At 41.0% G+C, this 21,557-nt stretch overlaps 1 protein-coding gene across 23 annotated transcripts in view; it reads right to left on the reverse strand.

The window, feature by feature from the left end:
* PDE4DIP (phosphodiesterase 4D interacting protein) overlaps positions 1-21,557 on the reverse strand; it is a 176,127-nt gene that overhangs the window by 78,393 nt on the left and 76,177 nt on the right. For all 23 annotated transcript variants that reach the window (XR_013995405.1, XM_081080511.1, XM_081080497.1 and 20 more), the window contains 4 exons: positions 18,778-18,854; positions 15,628-15,751; positions 15,254-15,417; positions 11,757-11,874 (listed from right to left, as the gene is read on the reverse strand). Coding sequence is in view for 22 of the 23 variants with exons in the window: in XM_081080511.1 (XP_080936637.1) it covers positions 11,757-11,874; positions 15,254-15,417; positions 15,628-15,751; positions 18,778-18,854 (483 nt within the window). In the remaining variant the exon portion in view is untranslated. The remainder of the gene's footprint in view (positions 1-11,756; positions 11,875-15,253; positions 15,418-15,627; positions 15,752-18,777; positions 18,855-21,557) is intronic.

Raw genomic sequence — 21,557 nt, forward strand, 5'->3', positions numbered from 1 at the left:
TGTTAGTATAGTTCAATTTATAGAAAGATAAAAAGGGGTACATAAATATAAAAATATATATTACCCATAAACTTTTATCTGATGGATTTCTTTGGTAGAAAGTAAACCCCACTTTATCATAAGAATAGGTTTGAAAATTGAGACGATACATTAGAACCCAGAAGAATCTAGAACCCTTCCTATAAAAGGCCCTATTGCAAATTCAAAACTTTATGGTTCCTATCCATATGAGCTTTGGAAACTATTATATGTCTGTGCACACCACACAGTTAATGATTGAAGCATGCCATGTTGTTAAGGTGAGATTTAGGGATTTTATGATCATTTAGAATAGGATGATTATTTCTAAAACGTATCAAAGGTACATAAGAAAGGAAAATTTGACTGAGAACAGGTTTCATATTATGACACACTATTATGAATTAAGCAAATTATTCATTTGCTATATCAGCAGTTTGCCTTCAAAAATGGATTAATGAGTGCATTCCCAAGCACTTGTTAGTTGTATGTCCTAGGTGAAATCACTACTGACTGGCCCTTAATTTCCTAATCTACAAATGTTGAATTTAAACAGTTGTTTTCAACCTTTGGTGTACATTGGAATCAGGGAGGGTTTGTAAAGACACAGATTGCTGGGACCTACTCACCAGAGTTTCTGATTCAGTTGGTCTGGGGTGGGACCCAAGAATTTGCTTTCCTAATAAATTCCCAAATCCTGCTGTTGGCTGCTGTCTGGGAGCCACACTTTGAAAACCAATGATTTAAAACGATCCTAAACTGTATTCAGAAAAATGTCAGTCAAAAGATTAGAAACTCTGCAGATAAATGGAAAAACCCATCAATGAAGAACTACCTACAAAACTGTTGACATTAGAGAACTGTATCATTAATTTGGAACAAAATTCCTAAGTATTATTATGGCCAGGATCTTTTGCACTATCTCTCTTTTTATCTCCAGATCTTGGAACCCTGGGAAGGATCTCTTAGAACCTTAGCCACTTTCGTACCCTCTGTGTTGTAGTGTTTCTAAGACCTAATTCTGGGTGAGGAAGGAGTTTCCAAGAGAATCAGATATGGAAAATCCCCATGTCTCAAACCAGTTGTGTTAGGTTTCATTGCCTTAGTTATGATATTGGAAATAGCTGTTCTAATTACTAAAAACTACACCAAAAAAAAAAAAAGTGATTCTGGAAGAGAAGCTAAAACAGGAAATGCACAAATATCAAAGTCAAGCCAATTAGGCTTTATGTACAGCACAAGCATTGTCTGCTGCTTGCAAAGCTCTAAGATGCCAGAAAGGATCATGCTTTGCATTAATTCCTATCACAGGATTTAAAAACACTTGTTTTAAAACCAGGAGATTTCCAGTTCAACTACAGATTGCATTAATATGGGTATCAGCAGAATCCCTCTTGAAGTAGTAAACATTAGAGTCTTTCAAGTTATCGAATCCCCATAGCTGTTTAAAGGAACATCAAAGTACATATTAAATCAGTCAACCCGTGAACGAGAATTCATACAAACTCAGTAGGTCTTTTCTCTGTCTCCAGGGAGCTCTGTTTAGTGGAAGTGGAGAAAATGCATACGCTACAATCGGAACAATTAATTAGTAAATTAAATGGGATTGACTTAAATTCAATGGGAGTGCAGAAAAAGTTGAGATAGTAGGGACTGATGTAGCTGAAGGGGCCAGCGTGGCACTTGAGATGGGTCTTAGGATGGACAAAACAAAGGAAGGGACTGCAAAAAAAAGAAAACAGGATCATCAAAAGTCTTGGGAATTGGGTAAAATACAGTGCAAGGCTGTAGGTAAAGAGAAATGGTGGGCATTTTCTGGGACATTTGAATGGTCAGGTTCATCCTACTCTATTTGTCTTATGCTAATGGCTCATTCAAAGAACATGTATGAAGGGCCAGCTGTAAGCCAGACAAGGTGCTGTGGTGCTGTGGAGGGCCTTAGGCAAAGGGGAATTTGGCTAGTGTTTGGCAAAGGCAAAAGAATTCTGACTCAATGTTATAGATTTGAGCAGAGAACGGCATGATGGAAACTTGTATTTTAGAAAGTTAGCCAGGACGGCCGGTTGGCCCAGTTGGTTAGAGTGCAGTGCTCATAACACCACGGTCGCTGGTTGGATTCCCACATGGGCCACGGAGCTGCGCCCTCCACAACTAGATTGAAAACAACGACTTGACTTGGAGCTGGTGGGTCCTGGAAAAACACACTGTTCCCCAATATTCCCCAATAAAATTTTTTTAAAAAGAAAGTTAGCCACGCAACAGGATGGCTTGGGGTTTTAGGGAGAGATTTTGAGGTGATGACAGGAAGACCTGCTGAAAAGCCACTGCGATTATTCCTATGTAGGGTAATAAAGGTCTGGTGAAGAAACAGAAAGAACGTGGTAGATATGAGAATTATTTTAAAGGAATGAACGGCACGGCTTGATAATGTATATGCAGAGAGGTTGAAGGAAAAGGAATGATTAAAGATGGAGGTTAGATTTTTGGTCGGGAAGACTGGTAGAAAAGTGGTCTAAATGAGCAGAAATGTGACTCCATTTGCAAAAAAGGTGATGAAAAATTTGATTTGGGAATATGCTGAGTTGGTGACTGAGAAAACTAAGTGGAGCTCTTCTGCAATCAAAGCACAAGTGAGAGGGACAGATTTTCAAGAATGAGCGGGATGGTTGGTTAATGTAAAAAGCTAAAGTGAGATCAATCAGCAGGAGAGAACGGTCAGACCATGTTCTGTAACTGCGTGAACTTGGAAACTTCACGCTTGTTACTTTACCTCCTTAGAATCCTTCTCTATCAAGCCAAACACTAAATTGTTTTCTATCCTTTTTCTGAACATCTCTAACTTGTTTAGAAATGTTGCTTCACATTTTTACTACACTTTCCATTTCAGGTTCTTGAAACCTAAAACTTGAACCACGTCACACAGCCTTAGAAGTTCACCGCTCTAATCATCCTGTGTACTAGTTCCAGAACATTCATAGTAAAGATCCATCATTGTCCACTACCTACCTATAGGATGAAGTCCAAAACCCTTAGCCTGGCATTTCGGTATCTCTACAAAAAGATCCGAATCTCCTCTTCACCTTCATCTCATCCTTCTTCATCTTATACGTCTTCCCTAACCAAATGGTGACAGGGCAGATTTTGGGATATAAATGTGCTCTGTTACCTGTATGCCCCTGCCTCCTCCCTCTTCTCTAATCTGATGGTCTGGCCCTTAGCATTATCTTCACTCGGGAGTTTTTACAGAGTGAAAAGCAGAGGCTGAAGTCAAATGCATTCCCCTGACTTTTATAAAATTCTAAACCCACTGAGAAGTTTAAGCCAGGTGTCCCAGTGGGGAAGAGGAGAGAACAATGTCTTTAGGGTCTACAAGAGAGGAGAAAGTGAGATTTCACCCACATTGGGAATAGACTGCGGGACAAAGAAAATCAAGGACCCACCTCCGTTCAATACCAGTGCCCTGGGGAAGCAGCAGGACCTGGAGGGCGGGGGTGCGGGGGAAGGCAGTGGGTGACTCGGAGAGGCTGGACTCCAGGTCCATGGGTTCTGGCTTCATAAAAGATTCTATTAATAACATAGCAAGCTGTTAGGGTTGGCAGAACTGTGCTTAGTGGAGCAGGGCTGCTTCAGCCATGGACCAATGATCAGAGTGATCTCCTGAGAAAACCTAGTGACCTTCACCTTCCCATAACAGAGAGTGGGGAGGAGAAAGTACCAAATGGGTGACACTGAATTCCCCACCCGCCTGATTACGATAGGGACTCTGGGTAACGCTACATTGATTTAAAGAAAGTAAAGAAATGTGATACCTCCTGCATAACCAACTTTGTGAACTAAGAGTTATACCCACTACGGATCTTTTGTAGATTGTTCTTTGGTATCCGGTCCTAGACCTTTTACACCTCTTTTTATTCTCTTTCACTGTCATATTATCCTTTCCTATCTTTATACCAGTAGCTTCCCATTTTTATCTTTATCCCAGAATTCTCCTGTGAGTTCAACTCTCAAATAGCCAACTACCTATGGTGTCAGAGAGACATCTCAAAATCACCACAGGAAAGACTGAACTGTACGCCTTACTCATCTTCCCCTTACTTATAATGCCCACTCCTTCCTCCTGATTCTCCATTAGGGGTCAGCAGACTAGACTGTGGGCTCAATCCAGCCCCACCTGCTTTTGTAAATGAAGTTTTATTGGAACACAGCCATACCAATTCCTTTATGTTTTGTGTATATCCATTTTGTGCTACCATGGAAGATACCTTATGGCCCACAAAGTGTAAGTTATTTACTACCTGTCTTTTGGAGGAAAAGTTTGCTAATCTTTGCTCTTTGTTTTCTTCGATGTACTTATCACAATTTGCCATTACTTATTTGATTACTTGGTAATTTATCTATCTCCCTTATTAGAACGTAAGCTCCATTAAGGGGAGCATTCTGCCTTTCTAGTTCTTACTGTTCTTCCCGCTCCTTAGAGCACCAGAGTCTGGCCATGGTAGGTACTCAGTAAATAGTCATTGGCTGGAATATGTGAACGAATGAATGAATGAATGAATGAATGAACTGTTTATTATATCTTAAACTTTTATTTCACTCTTTTGCTTTGGCACAAAACTTGCATTCTTGGTTACCCTCTAATGACCTCATATCTTAAGTAATAGACTTCCATAATAATTAGTTCCCTCAACTTCTTTCCCCTCTCTTCTATCCTCCTTCCACATTACTCTTTCTAAAGCAGAGCTCAGATGTATCACTTTCCTGCATGGTAACCCGGAGACCTAATGACTTATCAATGAAGCATAAACTTCTTACCTGCCACACAACACCCTCTGACTCTGGCTTCACCCTATTTCTCTAGCCTAACCTCACTGTCTCCCATATATTCTATTCCAACTACCCCTTCCTTATCCTGAACTTTCCTACCTCTCCATCTCATCGACTTAGAATGTTCTCTCCTATTACTACCATCTCCACCTGTCCAAGTCCCATCCAACTTTCAAATATTTCCTTTGAGCTGCCCTTCGTAATCCCTTCAAAAGACATCTTTCTGTTCTTTGAATGTCCAAATCACTTTTGTACCTATAGTAATTTGTGTGTCCTTCTTCCCATTAGCTGGTAAGCTCTTTAAGAAGAGGAATCATACATCTTACTCATCTTGTTATCTTCTGAGGTACTTAGAGCAGTATGTTCCTAGATCTAGGTAAATAATCCTTGAATGAATGAATAAATGAATGAATTGATGAATTGATGCCTTCCCTTTCAATTTCTTATTAAAATCCTACTCATCCCTCAAAGATCAGAATCTTCGCTGCCCACCCCAGCCTATAATGATTTTTTTTTCTTCTACTGCCTTGTATTTTGTTTCCATCCGTGACCTTCTTACTTTTCATTTAGATTGTAATTTCTAGAAGGCAAAGCAGAAACCTTTTACATTTTTGTGTTCCTCTTCCTTCACATAACAGTCCTGTGTGTACTGTTAAAGCTCAACAAATATTTTCAGTGAAGCTGTGAAGAAGCCCCTTATTTTTCCCCCTTCTTGGCTACTCTAAAGGGTCAGAACTATGATTGCCTGAGCTGATAAGGCCTGTTTCTGAGACATGTTACCAGTGAGAGTTATGTCTGGGAGACAGGGATATTGAATGAGGATTTGTCGGTGAGTCTCCAACCACAACCTCTGTCAGCTTAAGAAGGGGATACAGAAAAGCTGCTCTAAAAAAATTCTCCTTATATGAATTGGGCGGGAGCTGCCTGAGCTACTTACTAATCCCTGCAAGGTTTTCCATCTCTGCCTGGAGTTCTCAGAGCGAGCCTTGCCTTACCCTCCCCGGCAGATGTCTCCATGGTAACACTGGAATGTTTGCTGTTTTAGGAAATACAGCAGTGCTATGTACATCAGGTTCCCAATGAGCCATAAATGCAATGGCTTGAGTGTCTGCTGCTTTGTGTGAGTGGGAAGGTCCAGCCTGATTGTTTAACGTATGCCTCTCCCTCTTCTGTTGTCCTTTTTCATTTTTCTAGGCCAGCCACGGTGAAATTACATGTTCATAAATATTGCTTATCGTATACTGGGGGAAATGGAGAGGAAAGAAAGGAAAGAAACAAAACAAGAATTCGTCTAGACTTTCCTTTGCACATACATCATTTCCCCCTGCCTTCACGCCCTCCAGGTCTGTTTTCATTCAAAACGTTCTTTGAGATGAAGTTTCATACCCTGCAGAGGGGAATAATATCAACAACTGGAACAAGTACCAGCTTTCCCCTCAACTCTGAAAATACCTTCAGTAAGGGAGAGAAAAATGCTTGGTCAACTTCACTTTATGCAGTTCCTGACTCCCTAGTGAAGAAGATGACAGCCACATTGAAAAGATCCTGGGCCCTATGATCACAACGGGCTGACTGGATGTGGAGGATTGGAAGCAAACACGGAGTGTTATCCACTAGCAGCCTGTCAAGTTTATGGCATTCTTTGTTCTGTGTAATTAATTAGAGAATAGAAGTTCGTAAGTATTGCGCAAGTACACACCAGCTCAGATGGATGCTGTCCAATGTTTGGGTAGAATGGAAAAGGAAAACAGAGGGATGGTAAAATCAACGAAGTCAAATAATCTTGATCAAAACTGCCTTATTTGAGAGAACTAAGAGGCTGTTAGAGAAGGATAACGCCCACAGCAGAGGGTTCAGGTGTCACAAGTAGCAAGAGTTGCCACACATGACTGGAACAGAGGGGGGAGACAAAGTGCTTTAGAATTGGTCCTACAACATTCTTTGGCCCTCTCTCATTCACAGAATGGGTTAGATGAAACAGTTACTAGCGTTGTCAAACCATGATTTATTATCTCAAGGGGTGACACCAATTGTGTGCTCCGTTAATCCTTAGTCTAAACAACCACCTGGATTGCCCTTCTAAAATACAAATCATATGCTTTTATTCCCCTTGCTTCATTTTTTAAAATTCTCCGTTGCCTGCAACATGAAGTCCTGACCTTGATATTTATGGGACCTTCCGACTATGTATTTCGTTCTCCAGCACTTATCATATATTTGGTAATGCCAGTGACTCCCAATTCCTTATCTACCGTACTGCAGCTATATTGTTCCACTGCATATATATAGATATATATATATATCTATATATATCAGATATATATCTACCACTGCAGCTATATTGTTCCCCCTGCCTAAAACGCACTTCTTCTATTTTCTGCCTGCTGTGCTCAGCCTTTAAGGCCCAGGCGACTTTCCGGGGAGGCTTTCTCTGACTTCCATAGGGAGACTTAATCCCTGTTACCTGTGTGTCCCTTTAGCACTACGCATATATTTCCATATCATTATTTATCACCCTCCATTTCAGTTCTTTACATGCCAATTTCTTATAGGACTATACACCCTTTGACGGCAAGGACCTCATAGATCAGTGGTTCTACTGAGCAACTATACAAGCTCCTAAAGTGCATTTTGCAAATCTATGGAGGGTGTTTCTTGTTCTTATTGTTGTCACAATGATGAGTGAGGCACAGGGGGCTACATCACTAGCAAGACATTTGAATGACTTTCAAGTATTCCCTGGGGCACTGATGGAGGTAATAAGATTGTTTATATAATCATCTGGCCTAGGACTTAATTCTGCTGTACATATAAACATGTTAATAGACATTAAATTTTCCATGAATTGAACTACTATGTAAATTAGGAGAGGATTCTTTTTGTTTCGTTTGGAAATTTACCAAGAGTTTTTCACCTTGGCATGGCCACCTGCCATTTTTGAATTTCCAATATAACATGCCTGCATGTGATAACATCATTTATAACATTAGGCTGCATTTGAAGCTGTGACATTCACAGTGATTTTTGATACAGGCGCTTATTTTTTTTTTTTTTTTTTATGTCTTTACTATAGTTGTGCTCAAGAATTTACATATTAAAATAAACGTTATTTTATTATCCATTATTCTCTTTTTATGTCTCATGTCAGTATACATCTCACAGGGTTGCTTTGAGACTTAAATTAATTTGAGTTGCTGTCTAAGGTATTTAGAGTAGCACTTGGCACATAGAAAATGGTATACAGTATGCGCTCATGTCATTACTACAGAAAAGCTGTTGAATATTCATTGGTAAATATTTTTAAATCACACTTGGAATATGTGCTTAAAAAATCCTATAAATTCACGTCTAGGTTTTATATTATAATAATCTAAACCATTTGAGTGTGATGACATGTTCGCACAATGTTATTGAAAGTGCTTCAATATTTCTTTTTTTGTCAAGGAGATTAACGTGGGATATAATTACCATTGGGGCCAATTTGCCCTGAACCATTCAGACTGTGTTATGGTCCTCCTGGGGAGCCATAATACAGAATGTACAACTTTGGGTTCTGTGAAACAGTTTTTCTATGTGCACGGCTAACAGGCCCAGAGGGAGAATTGTAACCCTTAATCTCACTAATAAACAACCACGATATTTATTAATTTTGTCTTTTGTAGGACAAAGATAATTACAATGTGAATGAAGTTTGTAATATCTGACTCATTGACTGACTGTCTTAATAGCTGCTACTCATTTTAAGAATAGCCTTGCTCTCTTTCAGATTGCTAATACGGATAACGACTATAATAGTTACCATGCTGTTGGCAATATGTTAGACACCGCATATATGTTATTTCTAATCCTTACAAATAGCTGAACGTCCGTTACTTTGTTTGTTAGTTAGTTAATTTGTTTGTTTTTTAATTTAACCTATCACTCCTCATGTCTCTGATCTTTTGTTCCAGGGGCCACAGAAACTTCTTTCATTTCGTTTCAGTTATTTTTTAAAAAAACTGACTAGTTGACCAAGTACCATAAACTTTATACAAAACGGCCTTATCAAGAAACTAAACATCAGATGTTTTTATCCTTATTTTACAGAAGAGGAAACTGTACTCGGAGCGGTTATGTAACTTGTCCAAGGCCATACATGAAAGAAGTGTTGACGGTGGGATTCAAATATTAAAACCTGAGCTCATTTTTTCGTACCACTCTGCTTCCCTAGGTAAAATCCAGGACACTTCATACTAGAATCAGTTATTGAAGGATCAGGATTCTTTCTCTAAACTCTGTACCCTTCCATAAATCAATCTGAGCCACTGGAATATGGCTAAAAGTTCCCAAGTATGACATACATCACGTCAATATTTCTTTCTGTCTAGGCCATACAACATAAGACAGAAGCACAGTGACCAAAAGCATTTCCTTTCCTTTGGAAGCTGAACACACAGTGAGAAAAGAATGAAGTTTCCGAAGGATTATCTGGATACCCACTAGAAGGCTGCATTCTCTGGCCAGGCCACTGTGGGCTGTTTCAGAGATGATAATATAAAATAATTCTCTGCACGTCGGCCAGTACTTGGAGCTGAATTTTTCCTTTTTCATAAGGCACAGACCCAAAGGGAGACAGTAGGAAATGAGCTGTGGGAGGGTGTTTGTCCCCCACGTCTGAGAGGACCTACTGTCAGGTCCTCTATGGCAAAGCTTTCCAATTTGGGTGTTCCAGCCAGCATGTCTTGAAATGACCGACCACTGGGATGAGATGTCAACCCCTTGGCTCTCAGGTGGGGGATGGGTCCAGAGGTGAACATGGGCAATCACCTCCACCCATGACCAGGCTTGTCACTTCCTTTAGAGTACCGAAGACATATAATCGTTTCGTATGAAAAGGAACTTTCTATGAAAAGGTTTGAGAAACACTGTCTTACAGAATCAATAGCACCACACAATTAGGTTTACAAATGTACAAAGAGTTGGGTCATAACAATAACAAGAAATCTTTACAGGTACCAGGCAACGTTACAGAAGCATGTCAATTTAGAATAATTTATGTGACTTGATGCATTTCGTTCCTCTGCCCACGCAGTGTTATTATCTTGTGTATACTATACTTATCCTGCTCCTAGGCATCTCTGTAGAATAGAATTTAATTTAGTTTCTTTGACAGTATGATCTTTCTGTTCTTCATATCTGTTCTGAAAACGGACATGAAACCAGTTCCCCTCACTAGCCCTGCAAATACTGAATTACATACACCCATTTTGGTGCTTACCAAAGACACCGGTGAAAATAAGCATGTGTATATAAATCTATCTGTATTTATGTATCTATCAGTATAAAACTAGTAGGGAGAGTGATTTTGTTTCAGAATTTACATCAGTATTATGTCTTTCAAAGTGCTCACCTTGGGGACACTACACATTTTCCAGTGACACTGGACTCACTATAATAGAATGTCAGAATTACAGGAGACCTTGGAGATTATTTGGGCTAATTTTCCCATTTCACACAGATGGAGGCTGAGAAGCGATGTACTCATAGTCATACAGTTAACAAAGAATCCAGTTAGAAATCCAATTCTCCTCATTCCCAGCCGAGTGCTTTTCTCATTAAAAAATGTTAGAGAATCTTTTCAAGAGTCCTGTCAGAAGTTTTCCATATATTTCAATATGGGTCTTGCAAAAAAATCCGAGGAACTTTAATTTTTACTCATGTGTATTATGTTACATACATATTCATCATTTCTTGAGTTTATTAACCAGAGCTTTCCAAATAAAGTGGAACCACAATCCAAGAGGTTTGCAAGTATGGCCAAGACAGTGATTTCTTCTGCCCTCATTGTGGCCTCAGCACTCAGGCTTCAAGTGAGAAGCTCCACCCATTTACCACCACATCTTACAAATACTAGCATTTGCTATTTGTGCCATGACACGGGAAAGGTTGGTTCTTATCACTGCTCTTTTTATCCTGATTCTAACCTCTACATATGTAAGACAATAAATTAAATGCCACATATTTTGTTTCATCGTTGATCTAAGACCTCTAAGAATACCTGGTAATTGTTAGTGTTGCTTAGGCACAGATATATTCTAGGGTTCCTTGAAAAAGTATCTTTTTAGTAAATTAGAAGTCAAATGGAGATGAGAGCTCCCTCTGAAGTAGCTTCCAAAAGAAACATTATAGATCAATGCAATTCTTTTCACCACAGTGAGGGTTCTCTCTTTGGTTCTCTCACATTATACAGTGTGTAGAGTTATAAATCATTCAGTGTGGTAGGCAAAATTCTAATGACCCCCATGATTCCCACTTCCGGGAATCCACACCTTTATCTAATCCCCACCCCTTGAGTGTGGGCAGGAACTGTAAGTTGCTTCTAACCAACAGAATATGACAAAGGTGATGGAACATCACTATATTGTTATATGACAAATGTGAAGGGAAGTTGCAGATGTAATTAAGGTCCCTACTCCGTTGACTTTAAGTAAATTAAAAGGAATATTATACTGGTGGGCCAGACTTAATCAGGTGTCTAGAGGTGAGAAAAGCAACAGTCTCTCTCTCTCCCTTTCCTTCTCCCTCCCCCCTCCCCCCACACTGCTGGATGTGAAAAAGCAAGCCGCCATAACTTCTTGCAACAACCTGAGGGAGCTTAGAAGCAGATCCTTTAAGTGAGCTCCTCAGATGAGAAAGCACCCCAACTGACACCTTTTGATTTCAGACTTGTGAGACCCCGAGCAGAGAAACCAGCTAAGCCATTCCTGGACTTCTGACCCATAGAAACTGTGAGATAATAACTGCATATGTTTCAAACCACTAAGTATGTAGTCATTCGTTCCACAGCAATAGAGAGCTAATGCCTTTAGATGTAAAAACGCCGCGCTCGTGAAAGCACGAAGCAAGTGTCTCAGGAAGTACAGCCCAAACCTCACCTGTACTTCCATGCTAGTTGGCTCCTCCAACAGGTGTAGCAGTTGCTGTTTCTCCTGAGAGAGCTGTTCTACGAGCTTCTCCTGGGAAGCCAGGCTCTGACTCAGTTCTTCAATTCGCCTGGATCAAAGGAAAAGTAAGAACAATAATTACGGTCACGATACTATTATTACTTTTATTTTTCAGCCCACTCCAAAGACAGCATGGTCCGGGACAGTTGGTTTTGAGCTTTTTTGGGTCATTGAACTCTTTGAGACTTTTCTTCAGCAAGCCATCTATGGTGCGCTCCAGTCCCAAATATTTACACAAATGACCTTTGGCGTACATTGTCACCGTGTTCATGAACCTCCTGAAGCTGATTCATGGATCTACAGGCCATAGGTATGCAATTCTTGGAACAAGGGCCCAGAAGTCGTGTTTTTTTTTTTTTTTTTTTTTTTGGTTGGTATTACTGTTCCATTCAATAAACAAATCTTGGATAACCATTATGTATACTCACTGTACTCTACCAAATCCTGGCAATATAAAGTTGGAAAAGATGCAATCTCTGCTCTGTAGAAACTTAAATTCGTTTTGTGTATGCCAAGAGTTTGGGGAGTTGGGAGACAAAGCAATGTAAAAAATAACAGTAATCGAATGTAACAAGTGGTACCACACCAGAGGTATATACCATGTATCAGGCACACTGGGGAGCTACAGGAAGACAGATGAACAAATCTTTCATTTGACTTGGAGGTGTCTGGGGGAAGTTCAGGAGAAAAGATTTTGAAAATTGGGTTGTTTTCCATACTCAGACTGAGGAGCTTAAACAAAGGAATGAAGGCAGGAAGATTCGAGATATATTTGGGGAAGAGTCATGGGAAGAAAGAAGAGGGGAAAGCTGGAAGGAAGAGATAATAGCTGGAGAAGAGTCAAGAAGTTGACTAGGCTTAAGTTAAAAGACTATGTATTGTGGGGATGGCCCGGTGGCTCAGGCGGTTAGAGCTCCATGCTCCTGGCTCCGAGGGCTGCCGGTTCGATTCCCACATGGGCCAGTGGGCTCTCAACCACAAGGTTGCCAATTCAATTCCTCGAGGCCCGCAATGGATGGTGGGCTGCGCCCCCTGCAATTAGCAACGGCAACTGGACCAGGAGCTGAGCTGCGCCCTCCACAACTAAGACTGAAAGGACAACAACTTGACTTGGAAAAAAAAAGTCCTAGAAGTACACACTGTTCCCCAATAAATTCCTGTTAAAAAAAAAAAAAGACTATGTATTGTGCTGACGTATAGAAATCACAGGTTCAAACCAACAGTTGTTCATCTCCTACTACGTGCAAGACATATCTTGCTGTTTCTGTGTTTGTGAGTCTTAAGAACACTGGATACCTGTCCTCGGGAAAGTGCTGGTACTAGATGAAATGTTTCCAACAGTGATGATTAGTCCTTTGTAAGTGTGTAAAACAGTAATAGAACTTTGGGAGGAAAATAGTTTGGCAGAAAGGTAAGGGGTACCAGAAAGTCAAGTAGGAACCTCATAAGCAAATTTTAAGTTCATTTAGGATATGAGGATCAGCTAAAATTGGGGTATGAAAAAGAACTTTAAAAACTTAGAAACAGTATACAAATGCACACTGTAGTGATAATTCTGATAATTCTCCATGTGCTGGAACATTTCTATTTTTCTCAAGCCTCAAACCTCATTCATCCCTTTCACCCGCCACCCCCAATCTCTACAGATGACCTGTTTTCTTACTTTACAAAGCCGTTCGAGACCATCTGATATGAGCTCCCTCAGTTTAGTTGCTGTGCATATGGTTTTTTGTTTCTGTTTGTTTATTTAATGAGTGTTTATTGGGATACAGAGATGAGACAATATCTCAGGAAATCTAGCAGGGAAGATCTGAAAGAAAATACAACAGCATACCAGGAATTGTGCACCAATAGATGTTTATATGAAACGAAGCAACAATAGAGGTTTAATTCTGCTATCACAAAAGCCTTCACAGAAGTCACGACTGATGCCTCAGTGAGTTTTGAAGGATGCGTAGGAGTTCACCAGAAGGGGGAAAAGTCAGATGTTGCCCACAGAAGCAAGAGCGTGAGCAAATCTGGAAACCTGACGTAACACTATTGTTTTATATGGAGGCAGTGTGGCTTCAGCGTTTGCTTCCAATATATGCCTGCAACCGTGTTCCATAACCTTCCAAATGCTAGTTTCTTCATTTATAAGGTAGAATAATCCCTATCTCATGTGATTGTTAGGAGAAGTAAACAAAAATGTAAAGTACTCAGCTTAACTGTAGAGTAGGAGCTCAGCAAACCTTAGTCATCATTATTATGAGTACTTTGGCATCAGTGAAGTATGGAAGGGTCACGGTGGGGGATGAGTCTGGGAGAAATCAGGGGTCAGATCATAAAAGGCTTTGATGGCTACTCTAAGGAGAATAGAGCTTATCTACTGATGATGGTGGAGAGCTTTGTAAATGGCTCCGCAATGCCAAGATCAGATTTGTGTTTCAAAAAGATCACACTGGTCATTGGGTGTACGTTGCCTATTTTCACCAATTTAGTTAAAAACTACTTATGGCTTTTTATACCATCACAGTATCATGCATCTAAGAGGTTACATTATTGGTTGATTTGATATTGTTGAATGTTCCACTTCAAAATTGCTCTGAATTGTTAGATTTGGATGGAATGGAGAAGGGCAGACCCAGAAATAAAGGAAACAGGACACTGCTGCAGCAACCGAGACAGTGATGGCCTCCACAACTGCTCTGTTTCTCTTGGGGGAAAAGCCACATTCCTTCTCGTGGAGCACAACGCTGGCATGACCCCTATTCTCAGTGCAGCTCACCTCTCACTAGTCTTCCCCAGACTCTCTCCTCGAGCTATGTACAACTGTTTGCAGGTCTTGAAAATAAGCCCTTCCCTACGTCTTGGTTTCTCCTTCTGTACAGAACATGTCTCATCCTCACCCACGTTCTACACTTTCTTCTAACTTCCCTTCATTCTTCAAAACTCAGCTCAGGTTTCAATTCTTCCAGGAGTCTTCCAATGGCAACTTGCTCTTTTAGTTTGGCACCGAGGACAATCCTACATGTCCCCAGCACCCCATGTTACTTCTATCAGAGAACTTATTAAAATCGTGTAACATGTTTCTTGATGAGAGAATTGGGTCTCCATCTCTGTAACCTCTGCGCTTAGCCCAGCGTCTGGCGTGTAGCAGGTGCTCAATAAATGTATATTGAATAAGTGAACCCAAGTGTCTTGCTTGTCACTATTTGCTCATTGTTCTCCTTATAGCTCCTTAAGGTTCCTGATGGGTAACAAAAGAGTTCTGTAATGAATACCATTGAAGACTTGATCCTGAAAAGAAATATTCTGGTTGAGGGAGCCATAAAGTCTTAGAAATAGAGAAGGTCCACTGTAAGTCCCTAATAGGGACTGCTATAGGGTCTCATAGCCTCGACAACTGGCAAAAGACAAGGGACAAATAGATCACCAAAGGAACCTACTCATCTCTCTGGGCCAGGGCCGCAGTGTACGGGTCAGGCTCGACCTGCTCTTCCCGATCCTTGGCCACTTCCTTCAGCTTCTCGGACAGCTCCAGGTTACACTCCTTCTCGGCTTCCACCAGAGCTGCCATCCGCGCAGCTTCATTCTTTGCTAGCCTGGATTCCTGCAAAGAGAATGCAAACAGAGGCTGCCAAGTCTCCACCTAGCTTAGGAGCCCTAAAACACCAGGACAGCTGAGAGTTTTGGAAGGAAAGCAGGAGGAAAAGGTGAATGGGGGCGGGGGGGGGGTGACGGGGTAGGGGCTAGGGGCAGAGCAGCGGGGAAAAGGGCGAAAGAGGCCCCGGGGCTGTGGACCTTCGGAACTCCCACTCACCTCCTGCAGAAGCTGGATCTTATTCTCCAGGAGCTCGTACACATGCTCGGTCTCCTGCTGTCTCTCGGCAAACTGGCGCCGGAGCTCGGCCTCATTATGGCTGTTGAGATTCTCCACATCGGCCCTAAAACCACGGAGTATTAGCTAATCAGAGCCGCTCAAATCATTTAGCAAGTGGACCCACTAAGGTTGTTTCAGTAATTCAGGGTCACACTGGTGAGGGGAAACAGGAGGCATGTTTCCCTCTGCAATTATTTGTGGAAAGGCTCTTTCCGACCTTTTCAGTTAATCTTTTAGGAACTCTGTTTTTCTTGCGTGTCAATCAGAATATACTCCCTAGATGCTTTTTTTGCTGTAGCTTCAAGAGGAGAATCTTCCATTGGGAAGGTGGGTAGTCATCAAATGGTTCAGAACTCAGCATCACATGCCCTTGGACCCTTCCACTCTGACTGCCCCCCCAGAGTGCTTTGCTACTTCCCCGCCTTCCTTGCGATTTGAATTTAAAGTGTTCCTTCCCTTTAGGCTGCTGGGACAGAGGGTCCACTTGCACAGCCACAGAAATGTCTCCTCCTTTACAGCCAGTAACCCTGAACCTGGGCTACCTGTCCAGAGTTACCCTCCACTTTTCCCATGGTCCCATGCAGACAGCAGACACTTCATCTATGGAAGTTCAGAGTTCTAGCCCAGCTTTGTTTCTCTGATGTCCATAGGAATGCATGTTCAGGCGCTAGCATGAAGCGGGTAAGGTATCACCAGCTTATTTTTAGCTAACAACAGCTGCCCTTGGATGTCTGAGGATTAGAAATTTTGAGGCCAGTATCAGGTGCTGAAAGATCTTAATTCCGGTTTGGTTTTATTCCCGTTTTAAGCCATTTGTTGAGAACCAGGGGCCATCTTCTTGTTCTCAGGGCAGAGAACAATACTGAACCTTCAGAGGCTCATGATACATCAAAGCTGCTCTATCCAACCTCGTGGTGCTTTCATATTTTGCCCAGGAGGTGGTGTCCACATGGCGCTTCTCTAAAGATTACAGAATTCCTTGGTTACTAGTAGATACCACTCAGCACCGTCCCAGAGGCTGTATTTACCTTGAGACCCCATTGCATTATATAGCCTTTGTGGGGTAGAAGGGTCTTGGTTGTACAAGGGACACAAGTCCAGAGAATAACCCAACACCCCTAAAAAGGCAGACCTCAGGAATCATCAGCTTTTACCTTGACTCCATATTCCTAGATAAGCGCAATAGACCAAAGCTAATGATAATATCTTGAGAATGGAAGTCATACATTTTCTAAGTACTTCAGTCAGCCAGGAATTCCTGATTTAATAGACTACAGCTGTTGTAAAGTCAGAAGCGCCTTGAACTTGATGCCAGAAGATGTGGGCTCTGACACTCATTTAAAAGACTTTAACCCTCTGTACCTTAGTTTTCTCATTTCTAAAAATAGAATAATGCCACCTCCTTAAAAGTGCAAGTGACAGAAAATTTTTAAAAAGCATTACACAAATCTCAAAATCAATTTCTCTATGGTCTTTATAAGTTTCTCTAAAATCTAATTAGTTCACTTAATGCCTTAGTAAGTATTTAATAATACCAGCATGTTGTGTATAATTGAGTCTGGTTTTGAATATTCTGCTCTTGCTGGGCTGCGATCCTAAATATCAAGAACTTCTCTAGTGATAGAAAGAATGCCGGATCGGACTGAATGTATACCAATCCCAGGATATAATCTGAAAATTATTTTAAGAACAATTTTAATAATGCTCCCCATTAAGAACTAAGTTTTTTCATTACAAAAACTGTAAATTGTAAAAGTAACCCTTTGAACAATACAAAAGCATAGAAAGAAAACAATAAAGTCTTCTCCCCATCACAAATTCTAATCTCACTACCTTGATATAAGTACTGTTAAAGAGTTTGGTTTGTAACACTCCAGTTTTTTTGGTTTTTTGTATGCACAATCAAGGAAACACACATAAACATAGAGAGGACTGTATGTCTTTACCCAAAGGGGCTGATACTATAAATATTAGTCAGCCTTTTTTCCCCGTACTTAGTCTATCAGGGACTTCCCGCCAGGATAATACTCTAGAGCTAATTCATTCTTTTTAATGATTGAGTAATATTCCACAGTAGAGTTATATCAAAATGCCTTCAACCACTGCCCTATGGGTGGATAGTGATTCTAGTGTTTTGCCATTACAAAGAATGATTACAAGTAACCATCCTTATACATTTATCCTTTCATACTTGTGTTTTATTTATGAAGAATAGATTCATTCTAGGGATTATTTACTCAAAGGAAATGCCTCTTTTTCACTTGGATAGGTAGTGCCACGTACCAAAAATGTTGCCACAATTCACACTCTCCCCAGCAGTGTGTGAGAGTGCTCATCTTCCCCAAAATCTATGCCCGCCCCAGATAGATTATTAGTAGATTATTGAATATGAAGTTCTGGATAGATTATTAGTAGATTGTTGAATATGAAGTTCATAATCTTAAGTCTGGTGAATTTACCAATCTACGGCAAAGTCAGACTTACCATGTTTTCCTGAAAATAAGATCGGGTCTTATATTAAGTTTTGCTTTAAGTCAGACAGAAAAAGCAGAGAACCAAAAACAACTAAAGAACAAGACAAATGAGAAACAAAAAACTCAATAGACACAGACAATAGTTTAGTGGTTACCAGAGGGTAAGGCGGTGGCGGGAGGGAGATGAGGGTAAGGGGGATCAAATATATGGTGATGGAAGGAGAACTGACTCTGGGTGGTGAACACACAATGGGATTTATAGATGATGTAATACAGAATTGTACACCTGAAATATATTTAATTTAACTAACAATTGTCACCCCAATAAATTAAAAAAGTTTTGCTCCAAAAGACACATTAGGGCTTATGCTCAGGGGATGTCCTCCTGAAAAACATGCTAGGGCTTATTTTCTGGTTAGGCCTTATTTTCAGGGAAATATGGTAGGAACAGAGAGCCTAAGGGAAAGAAAGCACATGACTGTAGTCCCTGGATTGGACGCAGCTTCCAAAGGCCAGAGTTAAGGGGAAGGAATTTGGCTCCAAATCTATTGCTCTCAGAACAGTGAACCTGACTCTGGAAGGGACTGGAACTCAACTAGTGCAAAGCCCAACTCACCAAGTTTGATCCTGATGCTGTTTCTTGCCCTGGAGTTCTCGTTTCAGGCTCTCGACTTCAACCTTCAGCTCGATGTTCTGAAAAGCACACAGGCATTTGTCATCATTAACGGACACAGACCCTCTGTCCTGGAATCAGGTTCCTACTTGAGTCTTGCCTCGGTCCACAAGTTGTCATCTCATCTCAGCCTTCTTCATGGCACTTGACATAAATGTGGGTTCAGATGGATCAGTAACACGGTCGACAATGAATGAACTGTACGGCTTCAGGATGTTCCTGGAGCTACTTACCCATCATTCTCCACTGCCCAAGCCTGCTTGCTCTCCAAAGCACTGGAGGGCAGAGTGTGTGTTAAAATAATTTTTTTCTTACCAATATAGGTCTGTTCCTGAAAACCAAACGGCTGTATATAGAAGTGTATTTTAAACACGTCTTCCTTACACTTTTAAGTTACAGACTCCCTAGCGACAGAGAAAATGGTGGAACCAGCCAGGTGCTCTGGTCTTCAGCTTTTGCATTTCAACTCTGTGACGCTGGGTCACGTGCTTCGGGAGAGGCAGACTCAGGATGCCTTTCTGCCACTTCCTAGCTGGGTGACCTTCTTTGTGTCAGTCACTAACCCTCTTAGAACCTAATTCCTCATCTATAAAGCGGGGTTAAGAAAAACACCTTGAGGGTTGTAGAGGGATAAGTGAAATAACCTAAGGGCTCAGTACAGTGCCTGATTCAAATAACTAGCTGTTGTGACCCACCTGAGGCCCTTACAGGACTTGGCACCTAAATGAAGGAAACACATTGAAGGAGAAAACCAACCAAGACACAAGTAGAAATGGAATGATAATATGTTCATTGAGTGAGTACAAAGGGAACAGGATAATACTGTGTGATTGTGCAACAGACTTTTTATCTGAAGCCTTTAAAAGCCTTCCTCTGTTTTAAACTGAGAAGATTCTCTGGAAGTATATTATAAGCCCATTGAGATGAAAGGTTGCTAAAACTGAGGCATACTAAGGAGAAAGATTTGCCTGGGGTAACTCTGAGTCACTAGTAGAATTCTGAATACAGCTTAGAATTCCAGCCTCTCCTCCTCCCCGCAGAAGGGCCAAGCATTGTACTCCTGCGCCTACACTGAGACTCAGATACAAATTAAGACCTCCAGACTTTAAAATGGACATTTTAGAGAGAAGATTGAGCATGCACCAAGTATTAGATGGCATTAAGAAATTATTTTTAAGCTCTTTGGGTACAGTAATAATATGTGGTTATGTTTCAAAACACCGCCCTTTATCTGTCAGAGGTACATTCTGATGTCTTTCTAGATACAGTTTGGGGATGGAAGAAGAGGGAGAAGACAGAGACTGCAGAATGTCAGTAATTACTGAAACCGGGGGACAGGTACATGGGTCCCCGGTATGTGGAGCAGGTATGTGGGAGGTACTATTCTCTTTACCTTTGTGTATATTTGAAGATTTTCATAATGAAAAGTTAAAAGAGACATTTTCAGCATGGAAAGGTAAATGTCCACATTCTTTTTCTTCTTCTTTTTTTCATTTTTACTTCTGGAATGATCTAAATTAAGGTCACAGATAGGAAAGAACATTTGGTTCTCCATAGCAGCGCTCTTCAGCCACCAGATTTGACATAAAACAGGGGTGCTGAATTCATTTCCCAATATGGAGGGATACAGAAAATAAACCTGCCTCGAAGCACCTCTTCAACTTGGTGGTCTCACAAGACAACTGGGTTACAGTCATAAGGAGGGAAAGCAGAAAGGCAGGAATAAATTAGACAAGATTCTGTTAAAGAGAGGACTCTGCACTTTCGTTAATTGTGCAGATTGAACTAATCAAAGCATTGTTGTCTCACTTCATCTCTCATCATCTTCCAGTCTCTTCAGCTCTCACATTGCCTCACTCCCTCTCTCCCGCCTCACCTTAGACAGCTTGAGCCCTTCTGCTCTGACATAGGACCGTGGTGACATGACTCATTATCCAGCGGCTGTTTTTTTTCCTGATAACACAGAATTCTGAGTGATGGTAGTTAGTGGTAAGAGTTTGCATGACTCCTCTAGCCTTGGGTGGCACCACGCTCTTCTCCTCTCAACCAAGGGCTTCCACTGATTGAGAAATCCATCACTAAGGGCCTTTCGATGCCAGCTAGGTTTCGCCCGCGCTGCTTTCAGCCTGTCATGCCATCGCCCCTCCTTCTAACCTGCTCTTCATTACAGTTCAGCTCAGACATCCCCTCCCCCAGGAAACTTTCCCAACCCCCCAGTCAGAACCAGTGATTCCTTGCTCTTCCCTCCCACTGCACTTTGTTTATAACTGAGACGACTATAATTTAACACTCCTTCTAAAAGTGAAAAAGGGTCCTATCACAACTATACCAGGACAACAGCAAAAATTGGGAGTAAACCAGGGGTCACGGTCATCAACACCTGTCTTTCGCATTGCACTCTCCTCACTCTGCCTTAATTCGTTATGTAAAATGTCTGGCTCCCCCTCCAGGGTTTAATGTCTGGAATAGTACTTTGCCCTTAGCAGCTCTGGGTGTACTCGTATGTTTATGGAATAAACACTTTGTCAAGTGTCTTGAATTGCTCACTTACATTTTAAAAAATGTGAATACATTTATTTTGCTAGACTACCTATTACAAAGAGGTAGGATTTATGTGGGTTTTGTGTTTTTTTTTAATTTTAAGCTAACGCACATTTTTGCTTTGGTATTTAACTTTATATTTCTGTGTGTGACTGTGTTTCAACTAATCTTCAAGCATCTTG

This window comes from Rhinolophus hipposideros (assembly GCF_964194185.1).
Source record: "Rhinolophus hipposideros genome assembly, chromosome: 19".
NCBI classification, from domain to species: Eukaryota; Metazoa; Chordata; class Mammalia; order Chiroptera; family Rhinolophidae; genus Rhinolophus; species Rhinolophus hipposideros.